Here is an 18062-nt window from a genome sequence, read left to right on the forward strand (position 1 = left end):
GGCAAAGGAGCTACCCATTTTTAACGTTTTTGTTTTGAGGATGGCATGACACTAACTTGGTCAAACTCGCAACCTCCTGGTCATGAATGCTTTAACCACTTGAGATTTTTTTTCTCAATTCAATAAACATTGAAATTTACATTTAATTTTTACTGTCAGTGGATTAAAATTTACTTCATTCTAGCCATGAATTCGTTATATCTGAATTCGTTGTAAACAATTTATTTGATATATTAGCATATATTGAGAGTTCACCGTGGACTCGGTGTATTTGCTGTAGTATTAGATTTGGGTTTTACTGTACTTTTCCCCTTTAAATGGCCGTAAACGTACTTTAATACTTGACCTTGTTTTTTATAATCTTATGGAAGAATTTAATTGGTTTGATAAAATTGATTATTTTATTGGTATTTAAAGAGAAAGCCTTATATTCTTGCAGTGCTTTTTTGCTTATAAAAGAAAGAAAAATGATTGAGAAACAATGCCTCTCCTTTAATTTAACATTTCGCATGTTTCAGAATCTTGGTACACTGAACCTCTCTAAATCTGACACAAAGCCATAAGTCATTGACGTTTGAAAGTACATGTATATGCTTATAATCATTAAATGCACATCATTTGTGTGGTAGATTTTCTGTCTACAAAAAATCCATTTCATTTTACGTGTATACTGAAGTGGAGAAATAAATGACATACGCTGTAGATAGGAAATACCGGCCGTATACAAATGTTTGTCATAAGCTGTTAAATACAGGTATAGGGATGGATATATTTAAGAAATGTTAACATACAGACAAAATATTGAGTCAAATTTGTGCTATTTACAACTGAACTTATCCATAAAACATTGGAATTAAATTCAGTGGCAAAATGAAAAAAAAAAAAAATAACAGATTGATTTCATAATCTGATCTTTGCATGTGGTTGTATTTGCTAAAACAATTCAGAAGTGAAATTTTTCTTTCAGATCCAGGTCGGATTCTGAGTGTTGGGGAATGGTTGGAGGAGATAGGACTAGGCCAGTATGAGAATACACTGGTCGCTAATGGTTTTGATCACACAGATTTCCTGGTTAGTTGATTCTGCTGGGTATAATAATTCAATAGTAAAGCGAGATAGATTTTGAAGGCCATGACAGAGATTGAGTTATTTTGATGATTGTAAGCGGATAACATGTATGTCACTGCTGATCATTTCGTGAGCGGATTGAAGTATGCACACATATTTATGTTTGTATAATTAGATTGTCTGCTTTGCTTTATACCTGAAGTGATTAAATATTGCTACTTTTAACAGGGTAAAAATATCATGGAAGATGGTGACCTTGAAACCATAGGAATTACCTCATCAGAACACCGGAAGAAGATCCTGGACTCGGCAAAATCACTGTCCCAGATCACTCCGATTGGTAAAGAAATTTCAGTAGATTAGGAACAGCCATATCTTGGTCAGACTCTGGAACTTAGCATAGTATTGTTAAGGTTTTCATTTCATTTCAGTCTGTGGCTTAATGTCAAGTGCTATTTGTGTATACCTATCTATTGTTAAGTATTAGGTATAGAGTCTGTTGTATTCATTGTTAGTTAGTGGGTAGATTGTCTGTTGAATTCATTTGACGAAATAGCAGTCACACGACTTAATAAGTTTCACATATGACCTAACCAAGGCTACGTTATTCACTTCAGAAACAAAATGGATTCTCTACTACCAGAGCCACTTCTGATTTATTGAATAAATGGAAACAATTAATGATTGAAACATTTTCATCATTTAATGCTACCAGAACAATTGCTTCAGGAAGTGTGCTTTTATTGTAGACCCAGATAACCTTCCACCGTCTGTCAGCGAGTGGTTAAATTCCCTTCACCTGTCAGACAGGACAGAAACATTTGTGAACAAGAACTTTGACACCATGGAGCGTGTGTTGAAGCTGTGGGAAGTAGAACTTACGAGTGTGTTGGATATCACAGCTGTCGGACACAGGAAACGAATACTGGCCTCTCTGGAAAACAGGAAAAAATTGGAAAGGCAGTTTCCTAGTCTGGTAAGGACACTGTTAAAGAGAGATAACTCTTGTATGCTCATCAAACAGTTTCCTGTTTGTACTAGATTAAAAGCCCCAATTCTTTCCACCATGATACCATTGCCTGAGAATTAGGCATTGTTTAATTGACATATGTGTTATTTATCTAGGGTGTCTAAGGTCTGAAGGGGCACTAATCTTTATACACAATGATTGTATGTGAATGAAAATTAGTGTCTGTTACAGATATTCACAGGAAATAAGAGGGAAACTGAAATAGTTCTTGTATGACACAGTCGAAATGAATATTGACAGTAAGAAATTGATACATCATGGTGTACACATCACACAAAATCTTACTTTTGTTTAATTACTCTGAAGGGAAACATTATACAAGTATTTGAAACAATGAACTACAATCAGGACTAAAATGTGTAATATATTATTCCTAGTATATATATAGTTTATTCACCAATCAAGGGCCACCAGGGGGCAGGTACATGTGAACAGGCAATTAATTATAACAATGAAAATAAATAACAATCATTTAGAAGTACTACCGGTAATACTGACAGAGTTCACACTTCTGCACTGCACATATCTATAATTATATATGAAATATTGATTACAGACAAGATTTAAATTAACAACATGATAAATAAAATAACCCAACTGCTTCACACATCAGTTTCTGGGATAGCAGATAATGATAGTGTCGTGTGAATACTTATATAAAAGAGAATAATAGCATTATATGAGAGAATAAAAACACAATATGTTGACCTGATTACAGGGAGCACCAAGGGACAGTGCCTGTTAACAGTCTGGTAGTAAATTTATTGTACCAGACTGTTGATCTTGTACTCCCAGTCATGAACATGATTGAAAAATATTGAAAATTTGAATATCTGGTTTAAATTTGGCAAATAGTTCATTGATCCCTATTCAAGACACATCAAATGAAATAATTTTGAAGGTCCAATTGGGACATGCCCATGCACTGCATTAAAATAATTTTACAGATTTCATTTTAAAAAACTTTGAGATAGGAGAATGGATTCTGTAGGGTAGTTCAATCTGTCTTCACCTGTTAATTTTAAGGTGTCCTTTTTAAGTTTTTAACTAAAATTTCAGACTTTAAATATTTTGAGAAATTTAGTTTCATGAAGAGAAAACAGACTTGTGACTGTAATGAAAGATACAAAGTATCTCTGAAAGTCTTGCATCTACGACAGCTGCAGGGCATTGTATGATTTAAGTTTTTTATGAAAAATTCTCGAGCAAGACGTTAAGCAAGATGCAATCAATCAATCAATACCTAGCTAAGATTTTAAGATGTGGACATAGAGATTCTCTGAGCAAGCAAAATAGTGCAAAATTATTTTGAAATTCAAATAGATTTTAGACTATCTGAATTTGACATGTAGCCACATTCCACATTACTTAGTCTATGGGACATTGGCTAATGGTATATAAACAGACAGGACACATAGATAGGTAATTGTACAAATCTCGCAGGTAGCGGCTGTATAAGTCAGAGAGGATGTATTTTGACACTGTCCATGCATCCAACTGGCTAGCTTGGATGGCTTTCAGTCCCTCCAAGGTCATGTTTTCCAAACTTTTCTCTGTAATGGATGCATGTACCTTATTGAAATTTGGTCACAATTCCTCCCTTGAGAAGTGTAAGAGTGAGTTTGCATTTCAGCTGGATTGGTGCACCTTGACCAACTTTAGGGCTAAAAGTAGGTTACATAGTTTCCTGGACTTTTTCTCATCGTGGATACTGATATTACACTGACATTTTGTCACAACCTCCCTATCGGAGAAATGCATAATCAGTTCATATGTCAGATGGACTGGAGCAGCGTGACCTACTTTAAGGCTTTTCTATTCAGAATGTGTGTGATATCAATTCAGAGTGCATAATGTACTTACAGGTTGAATTTCACTGTCTGACGGGTGTATTTTATACTGTTTGTGGTACTCTTTGTTCACTTGATTGACGGCAGTGTTTGAAACTGTAAAATATTAGCTAGACATGCAGTGCAGACTGCTTATAAAAATTGTAAGTCCAGCTAAAGACCTACTAGCAATGAGAATATAACAACCAGTTTTTACTATCTTCTGATTATTTAAAGAATGTGACGATAGGACTCGATCAGTTCTAATAACTTCGATCCTGATCATATATCATTTTACAAAGCTCCTTGGCTTGTTACAACTTTGTTACCGGTAGAAGGAGATTTGATTCATCTAAATTTTATTTAGTGAAAAATTTTACACATCAGTAGGGCATCTCTACACAGAAATTTGTTCGCCCATGGCAAAATTTATGCATCTCGGGTGGGCGGTTATTTCAAACACTGTTGACAGCAATTTATTGCCACTGCACTGATAATAGTGACCTTTTAATTAGCTAATTGCAATTAAAGTTCTCAGTCAAATCTTAAATATCACTTAGTACAGTCATATGCTTCCTTCTTTTACAGAAGAAACGCAGTAAGGATGAGGATAAAGCTTCGAAGGAACCTGAACTTAACCTTTATAAGGACTACACCAAAGTCAAACCTCTAGCCTCGTCCTCAGAGGAAGAGAGCAAAGTATCCCAGAATTCCCTGCCAGACAGCAGTGAGGATGAGGAAGTATTCCGTAAAGAACAGGTAAATATGAATAAAGAGAAAGATCCAGAAAGTCTTCTCTTTTTTTTTTTACCACAAAATGCATTTTCATACTGAATTTTGGTTCATTTATCCGGACAGTATTAATCGAGTCTCCTTTCCTGACCTACATACATTGTATTCATTGTTGTAAAAATAATTATTGTTTATTTTCTCCCACATAAATTACCCCCTAGTACAAACATCCGTGCATCAAAGGACTGCATCGGAAATAAGCTAGGACAATTACTATCTTGGCTATTTAAAAGGAGTTGCATCCAATTTAAGTTGAGATTTGATGATACAGTGTTACCTCGGTATATTACCACTTGTTATATCACCAAAACCACCCCACCCCCTGCATACCGCCATCCAAATGTGTAGAACGGATTTCCATACACGCTAAAAACCCCAATATAACATCAACCTCTTCTATCGCCATACGCCACCCGTTTTCAGGTTCAAAAGGTCAAATTGCCTTATATATCCCCCGATAACAATGCCAATGACCAGGGATCAGAAGCCCTAGTTATAGATATTGTCTGTCCAGTTAATCGTAGCAAAACTAATATAGTACATGTCATGAAAACAGGTCAGCAAAGGTAACTGCAATAATAACTTGAACATACTCCTTTACAAATTGTCCAGTGGTATTGCCTACGTGTGAACAACTGAAAAACGAAACTACTATCAGCTGCAAACTTCTGCCAATGTTCATTTGCACACAAACCAAATCTCTATACATTGAAATCTTGACAGAGGAGTTTGCTATCAACTGCTGTAAATTCTGTGTACTATGTGACTTTTGTGTGTATTTATATATACATGACGTCATATTACTGTGTTCCAGAAAAAAGTTGCAGCCATGACGTGTTTGTCAACCACTCATTGTATTCAGTCATCGTAGAACCTACCATGACACAAACGAAATTGTTATACCCCTATAAAACAGTTCCTATATAACTCCTTACAAAAAAAGTCCCAACATTTCGACTGTTCTGGCAACTGTTGGACCGGGAACTGTTTTGAAATTGACTGTTATAAAAGACTATTGACCGATGATGTCACATGGCGCTAACTCAAGTTATCTTTTCGTGCCGTTTGGATAAAGAAAAATGGCGGATGCACATTTTGCGACAGCAATGGAAGATAAAATTCAATTAATTCTTCAAAGAAGGAACAGCAAGAACAGAAAAAATTATTTGTTCATCATTTTCTAGAATCAATTGTATAAGATGAAGTTTGCTTATTTTTATTTTATTCGTGTTAAAGCTGTTATATACGCAAGTCACATGATTCTTGGGTCTGCTGATTTGTTTATGTAATGGCGAGCTTCACTGATTTAACTGATGATGAAATACAGAATTTATTAGATTAAAAACAGAGCTGATACACGAAAAATATAATTATCAATTAGGATATTGGGTATGTTTTCTTTTAAACTAGTGGAATCAGTGATAATTCTACGCAATCACACTGTCCCGTTTAAAGTCAACAAACCATGTGCACCTCGTAAAAACAACCTAAAAAATGAATGTGTATATCAAAACAGTTATTAACTGGGTCCTCGGACAATAACTGTTTTGTTTGACCCTCGAACGGATCGGTTGCCCTCAGCCTACGGCTTTGGGCAACAGACCCGTTCTGGAATCAAACAAAACAGCTGTTGTCCTCGAACCCAGTCAATAACTGTATACTATTGTAGTTATACTTGTGTGTTTTACAAATGCACTCACACAGAATATGCCTCTTTTTAACGAAGCTTTAGGAACTAAGGCAAAACAATTTCATGCATTCACAAATCTTGTCGTATGTGGACAACAATAAAAGGACAAGAATTCATTAACTGATCAGATCAAAACAACGAATTGAACATTGAATCGAGCATTTATATTGAACATTTAATCGAGCATTTATATTGAACATTGAATCGAGCATTTATATTGAATAGTATCAATATTTCTGTGAATCTTTTTAGCCCTACTTATTTAACTATATTTATAGTGATGCATATTTTTTTAAAGATTTGACTTATTTTGTTCTGGAAAAAAAAAATGTTACGCCACAAGCAGTTTATTGTACATCTGGGACAAATACGATATTTTTCACCGAGTATGTATCTGGTTAATGAAGATATGTTTCCAATTCAGGGTAAAGCTTTGAGGGACAGCTCTATACACATACGACCTCCCCATCAGGCAAACACGACCACACCCATCAAGCAGTGGAGACACAGACCAGAAATGCTGATCAAAGGCTGCTGTAACTACTCCGCTCAGGTAGGCTATCAAAGGCTGCTGTAACTACTCCGCTCAGGTAGGCTATCAAAGGCTGCTGTAACTACTCCGCTCAGGTAGGCTATCAAAGGCTGCTGTAACTACTCCGCTCAGGTAGGCTATCAAAGGCTGCTGTAACTACTCCGCTCAGGTAGGCTATCAAAGGCTGCTGTAACTACTCCGCTCAGGTAGGCTATCAAAGGCTGCTGTAACTACTCCGCTCAGGTAGGCTCTATCTGGAAACGTGACGCATAGAGGTGTTTAAATGTCCATCAGGACCAGGGCAAGGCCACCGTAGAGTGTAATCATTGCATAGTGATGTATAGATGGGTGTATAGAGGAAAAAATTTGAATAATTTTCTTGAGAGTCAAAGTGCTTTGCAAGCATCTTCATGCAGTGCTGGTTCATATTTACACTGCGACAGGTATGACCGTTATACAGTCTTAAGATTTAGGAGTGTACTGGAAAATTCTTTAAAAATCTTCATAACAGCCAAAAGGGACACAATTTGACAAATTAATACGTGAGCATCCTTATATTGTGTAACTTCAAGTTCATTTACACCATGGAACCCACACACACACACATACCCTCATTACATTGGTGTGACCACAGTGGGCACTGTAAGATTTACATGGAAAGGGCATCTGCACAGGTGATCATTGTGTGTGGCACAAGGGCCTCTTATGATTTATAACATACTGTACAGGCAATGTGGATCCATTGTTTACTGCGTTCCCATGACAGGAACAAGGTGTTCTAGAGGTAACTCCATTAAACTGCATTGGTACCGTATACGTTTTACATTTTGATCGCAGGACGACTCTCGGCTACATGGTGTTGTGCATCATGCATTAACAATTGAGCATTTTTAACTTCTTGATAACTACCGTACCAATTCTTTTCAAATTTTGTATGAAGCATCTTTAGGACTCTGTGGACATAAATTGTAAATTTCAGGATGCCTGCAATCCTGGGGCCTTAAGGGAGGGGCAAAAATTGCCAAAATTGATGAATTTTTAAAAAATCTTCTCTACAACTGCACATCTGTAAGAAAAACTAAATGCATAGTCATATAGAACAGGAAGGACTCTACTGGAATTGCAAATTTCATGATCCTCAGAGTAGGGTTTCTGACTCCTGGGTGGGGCTAAACTTTGTATAATAGTGTTTAATATGTGTAAAGCATTTAAATAACATCTTCGTTAATGCTATTGATACTAAATTGAAACTAAATAGATATTTAGAAGGGAAAAAATAGGTAGTCCTTTATCAAAATTGTAAATTTCATGATCCCAGGGGTGGGGGATTTTGGTACCAAGGTGAGGTTAAAATCATCACAGTGATCATTTGAAAGATGTCTTCAATTATACTGATACTGTATAAAAATAAATGCATATCTAAGAAAAATTAAAAGGCATGTACCAAAATTGTGAATTTCACAATCCAGTAAGGGCTCTGGCAAAATTTTTCATCAGAATGGTCACTTTTGGGGGCATTTGTTTGTTTTTTTAAACACATCTTGTGTGATACTGCTGCAGAATACAAGAATTTAGCTTTGATAAGCAGAACAGGAAAATTATTATCAATTTTGTAGCCCTTGGGGCTAGTGATATACTTTTAGCTATACTCAGGTGACCAATAAGGCCTGTGGGCCTCTTGTTGAACATCTGATTACCGATCTTTGAATTTCAGTACTGTTGCACATGATCATTGCTGACTATAGGAAAATTAAGTCGCACTTGCTAGGTCTCTGAATCAAGTGATGTTTTAAATTGTCAATTATTCAGATAGGCTAAAAATAAAATTTTATTTGTTTGCATGGTGTCAGCAGCTGACCCGCTAAATTTGGTACGGTCTGAGGAAATTTTATTGATCTTTAATCTCAAAATTTTTTTTATTTCAATGCATCAATCCAGAATTCCTGTATGTTTAGGTTTACATGTTATGCAACATTAATTCAAATCACCTGTGTGCTTTAAGATTTGAACGATTTTCATTAAAAGCTTTTCTATGATCTGTCAAGCATGCACATTACGATACACAAACAACATAGCAGGCATGCTGAATGTAAAAGCAGAGTTTCTCAGCTGAAATGTTGGTCGATGGGAAAAGTAAATCATGTCAAGCAGAATATACCAGTTTGATGTGGACCATTTTTAGTATGATCTTGTTGTGGACTTGATAGACGATATAGGCCTTAAATATTCCACAACTGAAATAAAGTCATTGTGTCAATACATTTTGGTGTTCAAAAATAAATCGACATTCCATTCTGATCCACTCTAAAGTGTTGTAATATTGCATACATCTTTGATTTCGGTATTTACTAATTATCTGACTTTCAAAATTACATCCCTGACTTGAAGCGCAGGCCCAGGCCAACTTCGTCAACACGCAAGATGCATTCAAAGTAACATGCCACACTCAAGGTACATTAGCTAAGACCACAGTTACATGTAAACGATTGGCGTTGTATGCATTATGAAACCCACATTTAGATATGGTAAAATACAGTAGGACAGATTTTCTGAGTTGTGTTTTAAATAAATGATGTCAAAGATGTTTAGTTGACATGTTTAAATATTTGTTAGAAAAGCCAAATCCTTATAAAAAGAAAAATGTATCATGAATTCACTGTCAATTTCTTCTAGAATCTTTTCCACTGAAACTCTAAGCATTTTAAAAGACTTATTTGACATAATTAAAAGTAAAAAAGTCCTTTTTCTGTGGCAAAGATTTAACTTTTCTGTTTTCAGAGTAAAATTAAAAGTATGCAAAGAAAATACATTAATTTTTTTCACCTCAGAGTTTTAGTTACGATCAAGTTAATTGTAATGTCCGCATCTCTAACAACAACCCCTCCCCCCCCCCCCCCTCCAGATATTTCCCTACCTACTGACCCAGCAGTTTCAGGTGTGGGTCAGCAACGCCAAACCAACAATTATTTAATTGAGGCCAAATACACTCATATTTGTTCTGAAATACTGTGAAAATTTTAATTTTGAAACAAAAATTGTACTTTTCAATTGATTCTATTTATTGGAAGTAAATAGCATTGAAGACAATTAAGATAGTATTCAGAACAGCTATCAACTGTAAAACTACTGGTAGTTTACCCCACCGCAGTATAGGTGTGGTTCTGCGAAGCCCCGGTATGAAAAACCGCGCTAGTGTAATGTGAAAGGGATTAACTGTCTGTGGCAGGGATGTGGTAATTCTGCACAATCTGTGTAGTACTGTAGTTGGTAGACGGTGTATGGAATATCCTTGAACAGGGTAGCCTGGTCTGTTGTGAGAATATTTTTTGTAGCTCCTGATGTAGAAGAAAAGCAGGTATACTTAAACAATCTGGATAATATCGTTTTTATTTTTTCAGTATTTGGGTTCTACACTGGTGAGGGAACTTGTTGGGACAGAGTCCACAATAGAGGGGATTACAAAGCTAAAGGTAAATTGCAACACTATATAGTATACGTGCATAGTAGGAATAATCAGCCATTTTTATTTTTGTTTTTTCATAGATGCTTACGATAGACAATTACTGACACTTTCTCAGTCAATGTGATTCTTTATAAGCTTCGCAGGGGTGTGATTTTTCCTCTTTTCAGAGGAAATCCTCTGATTGACTCATTTTTCAAAATAATGAAACTCTTGGGGTGTGATCTAAAGAAAATGATGTTTTTCCAGGCAGGGTGAGGTGTTTTCCTCCCTTTTTGACCAGTTTTCCTCTAATTTCCAAGGAATTCAGTCACAGCCCTGGAATTCTGAGTAATTACATTCACTGAGCCTGGAGTGAATATTGTTCTTTGAGGTTATCTAAAGCATCCTATTGACTGAGATGATGTCAGTAATTGTTTTATTATATGATTGAATAATCTAAAACATCAGAACCAGCTATCAGAGCTTACAAAGTTATACTTGCATGGCCAGCCATATTTGTTTACAAGTGGAGTGCAAGACCAAGCCAAAAGTGATCAAAAACTCAAGTTTTTATTGGCCAAAAATAAATCACCTTTGATATGATTTTGGGAATTCCCAGTTTAGGCCAATTCAACTTAATTGATAGATTATCATCCCAGCCCACCCGTCAAAAATCACCCTGCCCCGAATTTTTTTATTTTGCGAAACTTGCGATTTTTAAAGAATTCCCGGTATAGCAACATGAAAAGCCATGTGAAGAAATTAGATATGGTTTTCTTAACTTCTCGCATTCTTATGGGCATAAATCTTGAAGAAGTTTGGTATCTTCCTGTGTTTGAAATGAAATCTTAACCTGGAATTCGTCTGTAAAATAAGCATAGATAGCTATTCATCTAGCATTAAATGATGCACTACTTTTGACAAAAACTCTTGTCATCAATATGATATATGTAAGAAATTGAAAAATAAAATTCTCCCACCCGCCCCATATGTTTTGGTGACCCTGGATGATAATCTACCAATTAAGTTGAATTGGCCTTATTTTGGTCCAATGTTGGAAAAATCAACTGTTGTATTCACCTGATCTGGAGGTGATTGCAATCATCTACTTTTTCCCATTTGTTGGATCTCATTCAGTCAGAGAGCTCAGAATTATTTAATCATATAATAAACAGCTTTGTTGGTGGTTGATGAAAAGTATGTCAGAGAAAATGGAATATTGCAGGCACACAAATGTGCACTTCAGTACATGTAGGCAAAATAAAGTAACTTCCAAAGCTCAAGTGTTAAAAGGTTTTAATAACTTGGAAAATCTAATATATGTTTTGCATAACAAAATTAATTTTTCATCTCTTGAAAACTAGATTTAAATGAAAGGACTTTATATGATAATATGGGGCCCCATAAACTCAATTCTTTAAAGCTTGTAAGAATTAAGATTAATTTTTTTATTTCATGAAAGAAATTCTGTCTAATATAGTTTCTCATAATTTATCTTCGATATTTACAGACGTGTTTTGGAGTACCGATGCAATTTCTAAATTCTACTGAAATTTATTTAAAATGCTGATTTTTAAAAACGGAGACAAACAAATTTTTTCTATCATATGTGTACTTGAAAGATGGATATATGACATAAATATGAAGTATGTCCAATTCTTTTTGATGTTTCCGAAAAGAAATCTGTATGAAAAATAGTCATTTTATGTCATTTTGATCAAAATGAGAATAACACACGAGTTGTATCTGGATTCTCGCACAAAATAAATATAATTTGAAAACGATAGCACGAATGTCAATTCTGGCGGACAAATAGACCCCTTTTCATATATAGTCCTTTAAACATAATTTTTATAGTTAAATTAATTTGATTCAAAATTAATCTTCTTACTACTAGTCATTGTTTTTCTAACAATGTTTTTGCACTACAATGTAATTCAATATAAAACATATTAACAATTAATATTCTATCTATTCATAATTGAAAATTACCATTAAGATTTTTTCCTGAAATTCAATTGGCAGACTAAATATAGGAGAAAACTCCAGGTTTGTTTGATGTTGTGACAAACTATGGCAGCTAGTAGTTAGTTTTAAATTTGTTAAAACCTTTTTTTCATGATGGTGTTAATTATCTCTAGAGAAATTAAAAGCATGAAGTGTGAAATATTTGTTCGTAATTTGAAGTAGGCAATATTAATTTCATTGTGTTTATTTTGTGTTTTTTAAAGTTGAAATTGTTAGATAAGGTAAATTCATTCCCTTTGATTTTTTTTCCTGCTTATATAAGTATTTGTCATGTTCAGAGGCATGAGCTCTGTAGGAGTTATCTTTCTTTTGTCATAGCAACACTACAACTATTAACCTTTAATTCTTTTTTCTAAGCTTGACTAAATATGATAGCATGTTTCAGTAAGATCTGGTTGATAAATTTATCGATGATAAAATATTTTTTGTAAGGAATTTTTTTAATATGCATGCTTAAGTATCTGTCTGGGATTTTATTCTGGTTTTTTTTTTGGGGGGGGGGGGGGATATGTAAATAGTGTTGTATGTACAATAACAGTCCAGTAAGTTTGATAGTGCATGTATATGGGGGAAAATTCAACTTTGCATGTTATTTGTTCCCTACTGGCCAATGTGAGTTCTCTCTGTCTGTCCATCCATCTGTCACAACTTAATTCTGAACTTTTTCTCTGCATGCTAATTGATTTAAGAAGCTGAATTATGTACATGATTTACTAATGTATGTTTACATATCAATTGTAAGTTTTATCTTATTTGATTGATTTTTACGAGATATATGGGACTTATTTGTTCTGAATGAAGTTTTCCAGACTTTTCTCCATTCTGCTTTTAACGGTTGATTTTTTATATGTGGTTATGTAGTGAATAGATACAGAGGAAGCTTCACTTTCATCATGTGACAGGGTTATGTCCTTTGGAGTTCGAAAATTTCAAACAATTCAGTTTTCATTTATTATCTCAGTCATACACGGACAAATTCATGTTTTCCATGGGCATTCAGAATTGAACTTTCTTGCCCTGTGTCATACTTGTCATTTCTCTAACACAGTTTAATTGGGATTGGTTTTTTGTTTTGTTTTGGTTGGTTTTTTTGTTTAGTATTTTTTTTTATTGTTATTATATGAATTTCTTTTTTCTCTTATTTTTTGGTTCATAGAAGACGAACATATTTGTTCATCTGCACATTTAAAAAAAAAAAGATTCTTGAAAAAGGTAATTTTGAATTAAACTTTTCTTAACTTAAAATGTTCATGATATGGATGTTGTATCCCATGATCATTAAGTGAAATTGATCTAGCTGCTATGTTTAGGAGTCTTCATTTACAAGGCACATTGCATGCATTTATCAGATACATGCTCTACTTACTTAGAAATGATGAGCATACTAAGAAACACTCGACTGGATCTACATGGTTTACCTCTGATCATTTAGTCCTCGGAGATCGTCAGGAATAGGAAATAAAAAACGCTGATGACATTTCTTTCTTATCGAGGGATTAAAAGATGAAATGTAAACTTGATATTAGACATGATTGGACCATTACACTTGAGTGAGCCCAATGCATTCTCAATAACTCCTAATAATATCCCATCCCATTGTAAACTCATAAGTCATCTGTGATCAAAAGAGGGCAGACGTATCCAGAGAAATTACAGATTTAAAAAAACATATTTCATTTCGGATGCTAAATCCTCTGGGAGGTTGAACCCATGACTTGAAAGTCATCATTTTCAGTTTAGAAGATGAGGCAGTTTTGTTTTCTTCAGATCTGCAAGTTATATCAAATTTTCCGTGCCAATACCCCTGATTTCAGACAGTCTTCCAGAGCCAAATTAATTTAAAAAATGCTAATTCTCGGTGTTCATCAGTAACAGAAATCAAGCTTGAAAACAGAACATTGCTGTTGGAGGGCTATAAGTGATGTGGTTGGGGAAAATCCTCCATTATGAAAGTGATAAAGGCCACTCGATCGTTAATCATGTGACTTCTACAGAGTCACACATTAAAAATTTCCTCTCTCTTGTCACTTAAGTAATGGTGAAATATGAACTAATATCAATTGTCTGGGTCTTCCTTTTCATCTTGTTGGTCCTATTGAAATTGAGACATTTAGAACTGTCAAGTTGAGCTAAAGAGCTTCCCCCACATTGCTGTGTCTTGACAGTTTGAATTTATATTACTCAAGTGTAAAAAATTTTGCTGTTAGGATGAAATCATACATTTTCATGTTGAGTGGTAGTATTGAGAAAATGAAATATATTTGACTCTAAAATTGCAGCATGAGAAATAATAATGCATGTCATTATCTATGTGTGTTTGTGTGTTGTGTAAACACAAATGAATAAATATATGGGTTTTTTTCATTGAATTCCATTTCTTTTGTATTTTGTACTGCAGATGATTGTGATCAGCTTGATTGGCTTTAGTTAGTAAATGATTAATGGGTATTGTAAAATTAATCACTCAATGTTCAAATTATTAAAGTCGAATAAGATAAACAATGGGATACCTATATACTGTATTCAGTTTGAACTACTGGTAGATTTTTCACTGAAATTTAGGACTGGAATCTTTTCCTTTTATTTCCGTCTGTATATGTTTAAATTTGTAAACTTTCTTATTCACAGAAGTCAGCAGACGTCATTGCGAAAATTCCCACCATTCTGTTGTCCATTTCCTTCAAAGGAGTCAAATTCATTGATGCCAAATCCAAGAAGGTCATCTGTGACCACGAGATTGGGAACATTTTCTGTGCCTGTCAGGATGCCCACAGCATGAATTTCTTTGCTTACATTACACGGGACAACCAAGCAGCCAAACATTATTGTCATGTGTTCAGCTGTAGAACTGCAGTAAGTTAAGAATATAGCTGAGCTAGGCTGAAATCTCAGATCAATTTTCATATTGAACGTTTAACATCTGCACAGATTGTGTGTGTTTTCTGAAATGAAGTGGGAGCAGTGTTGTTTGATACAGCACAGTACATGTAGTAGGCCGCTTTCTAATTAAGGCCATGGTGTTACATTTTATTTGATTATCATACCATTAGAAAGTATTTTAGCCCTCTCAGTTACTTGATAAGCACAGAGGATGGTAGAAACCAAATATGGAGAGAGAGGAAAAAAATCCTTGTTATTTCTACCAAAGAATTGAATTTTTATTTTGAATTTGTAATGAATCGGATTTCCTTTGATGTCTTAGTGAGCTGAAGACAGACTGCATAGCCCTTATGTTAAATAGAGAACAATTTGGGATTAAACTTGTAAATTCTCTTTCCTGGAGTGCTAAAATAGTATTATCTCTCGTTGTACAGAATTTTACACTTTGTTAAACATTTTTGGCTGAGTGCATCACGAATTTGTAGGATTCCATAGATTTTACCCCTGGTTAGATTTTGGGAGGGGTAGACTGATTAAACAACATCTGTCAGGGTCAGGAAGTGAGATGCCCCAGTGGGGGACTGCATCTGTAGGTTAGGTGTTGCTGTGTGCAAGGTGTTAATGTAAGGTGAAGTCAGCTGTTACTCATACTGCAATTAACAAAAATTCCGCATTTACTGCTGGATAAATATTGATAATTTCCAATGTTTCTGGGAGAACTGTTGTACTAGATTACAAGAGTGACATACTTTCTAAATATGTACTTTTAATTAACTCGAAGGGCAATATGGTAGACTTGCAATGATTGAAAGGAAGATATTTGTTTCATGTGTTTGTAATATGTTCCAAATACCGGGTAACATCTCCATCTCTCTCTCTCTCTCTCTCTCTCTCTCTCTCTCTCTCTCTGATATTATGAAAATATGTTTAAAGAATTTAAAAAATCACCATAAAACTTCTTAGCAGGGTATGGGGTTGTGGTCAACCAGTTGTGAATAGATTTTTGTGAGTCTTGGTCAATCAGCTGTAAACCTTTCTGTCCCCTCCATGCTGTTTAGACACTAGCGAACAGCATCCCAGGAGACAGAGCTATCACACTGGTGATTGATGGATTCTTTGATGTTTTATAAAATTCAACTGGGACTATACTGGAATAAGCATGATTTACAAGAAATAGAAGAATTAGTTTGAATTGCTATGAAAAATTAGTTTAAAAATCAGACAGGTGAATTTGTTTTGTATGTATGGTAGTTTATAACATGCCCTGGACTCGATGAAAATTAATATCTATTTGAAATGATATGCATTTGATGTGTGTCATTGTAAAAATATTTTTAATATGCAGTGCTTGTAGGTAGATAATAATTAAACTGAGTTTTCTATCACTGTGATAGTTTGTTGGTATTCGGGCAATTTTGCGGAAATCCAATCAAATGTTAAAAAATTTATGGAATATAATTATTAGTCCATGTCACCGAAATTGTATGATAAAATGAACTTCATTACAGCTTTTCAACGAAAAAGTGCCACGATTTACGACGTGCTATGAATAACTCGCAAAGACTTTTACATTGAGTTTGCGCAACCATGTGCATGACCTCAATCTGTAGTAGATTCAAAATGGCCGAGACTTAATAAATTTCAACAAATACTGCATTCTGAAACGCACAAATTTCATATTTTTGCAATTTTTTTTAACTCTGTCGAGCATTAAATATGTTATCGAATACCTCTTGTTTGCGCTCCTTTCTGATAGATTTATTGTGCACTGAAAAAAATACCCACATAACTTTATGATACACAAGTCTTCAAAGATTTCCCTAAGCATAAACCTGTATGTAATTATATTTGTGGTTCACGTAAGCTGGCATTAATTTTTCATCCTCTGTAATAATGTTTGGCAAATGAGTTCCAAGTCTGAAATTAGGGAGAGTTCTCGGCTATCGATTAGTTATGGTACCTTATTTTTCACAAGCTGACATAACCGACCCACTGACTGTCATGTTCATATTGCATGTATCCAGGGTAGGTGTATTTATAAATGAAGAATTATAACATTCATAGTAAAAAAAAATTCTTCCATTTTGGTGCAGATGTACCACAATACTTAAAATCATTAATCATCCTTTTGACTCAATATGGATGCCATTATTTTGATTGTACTATAGAACATCAATGTCCTAAATATGGAGAATATGCCAAAGACGGGGAAAAAATGCAGAAACTACAACAAAAGTTTTAATGGAACTCGGCAAACTATCCCCTCCTGTCATAGCTGCAATTAAGGGTGTTTGGCATTTATCATAATGACTGATGTAATTCCGAGTTCTGTATAATTATGATTTATTTGTTATTGGCCTGCATTAAATGATATTGATATATGTGCTTCCATAACTCTACATTGTCTGAGCAGCCTTAAAGTGATTGATTTAATGGCAGTAGCATTGTTTGATATCAATATATGTAGATTTTTTGCCACAGTTTAAATATTGCATTTTTTTTCTCTGTGAAAGAAAGAGTTAAATTGCTGAGAACCAACGGGAGCACTTATTATGATCTGCGATCAAATGATAATGGTATTTATTTGATATAAAAGACACACCTTTTGTGAGGTAATTTGGAACCAAAGAAGAAAAAATGTGATGACTTTGATAGTGGGTTTTTATCTGATTTCGGGGACAAAAGATTTAAATCGTAAAGGACAAAGGTGAGTGATTGTTCACAAAAGTTGACTGCTCCTCGTGTCATTGAAAATAAAGCAGTTCTGTGTG

At 34.6% G+C, this 18062-nt stretch overlaps 1 protein-coding gene across 13 annotated transcripts in view; it reads left to right on the forward strand.

Moving 5' to 3' along the window:
• The window catches only part of LOC125683020 (ankyrin repeat and sterile alpha motif domain-containing protein 1B-like), a 92675-nt gene that overhangs the window by 60870 nt on the left and 13743 nt on the right, over positions 1–18062 (forward strand). For 6 of the 13 annotated variants that reach the window (XM_056142066.1, XM_056142063.1, XM_056142064.1 and 3 more), the window contains 7 exons: positions 968–1071; positions 1297–1408; positions 1818–2044; positions 4516–4686; positions 6834–6962; positions 10340–10411; positions 15040–15264. In XM_056142066.1, coding sequence (XP_055998041.1) covers positions 968–1071; positions 1297–1408; positions 1818–2044; positions 4516–4686; positions 6834–6962; positions 10340–10411; positions 15040–15264 — 1040 coding nt within the window. Of the gene's footprint in view, positions 1–967; positions 1072–1296; positions 1409–1817; positions 2045–4515; positions 4687–6833; positions 6963–10339; positions 10412–12408; positions 12433–12614; positions 12633–15039; positions 15265–18062 lie in introns of all 13 variants that reach the window. The other 7 variants (XM_056142060.1, XM_056142062.1, XM_056142059.1 and 4 more) reach the window with 2 other exon arrangements.

This window comes from Ostrea edulis, chromosome 6 (assembly GCF_947568905.1).
Source record: "Ostrea edulis chromosome 6, xbOstEdul1.1, whole genome shotgun sequence".
Lineage (NCBI taxonomy): Eukaryota > Metazoa > Mollusca > Bivalvia > Ostreida > Ostreidae > Ostrea > Ostrea edulis.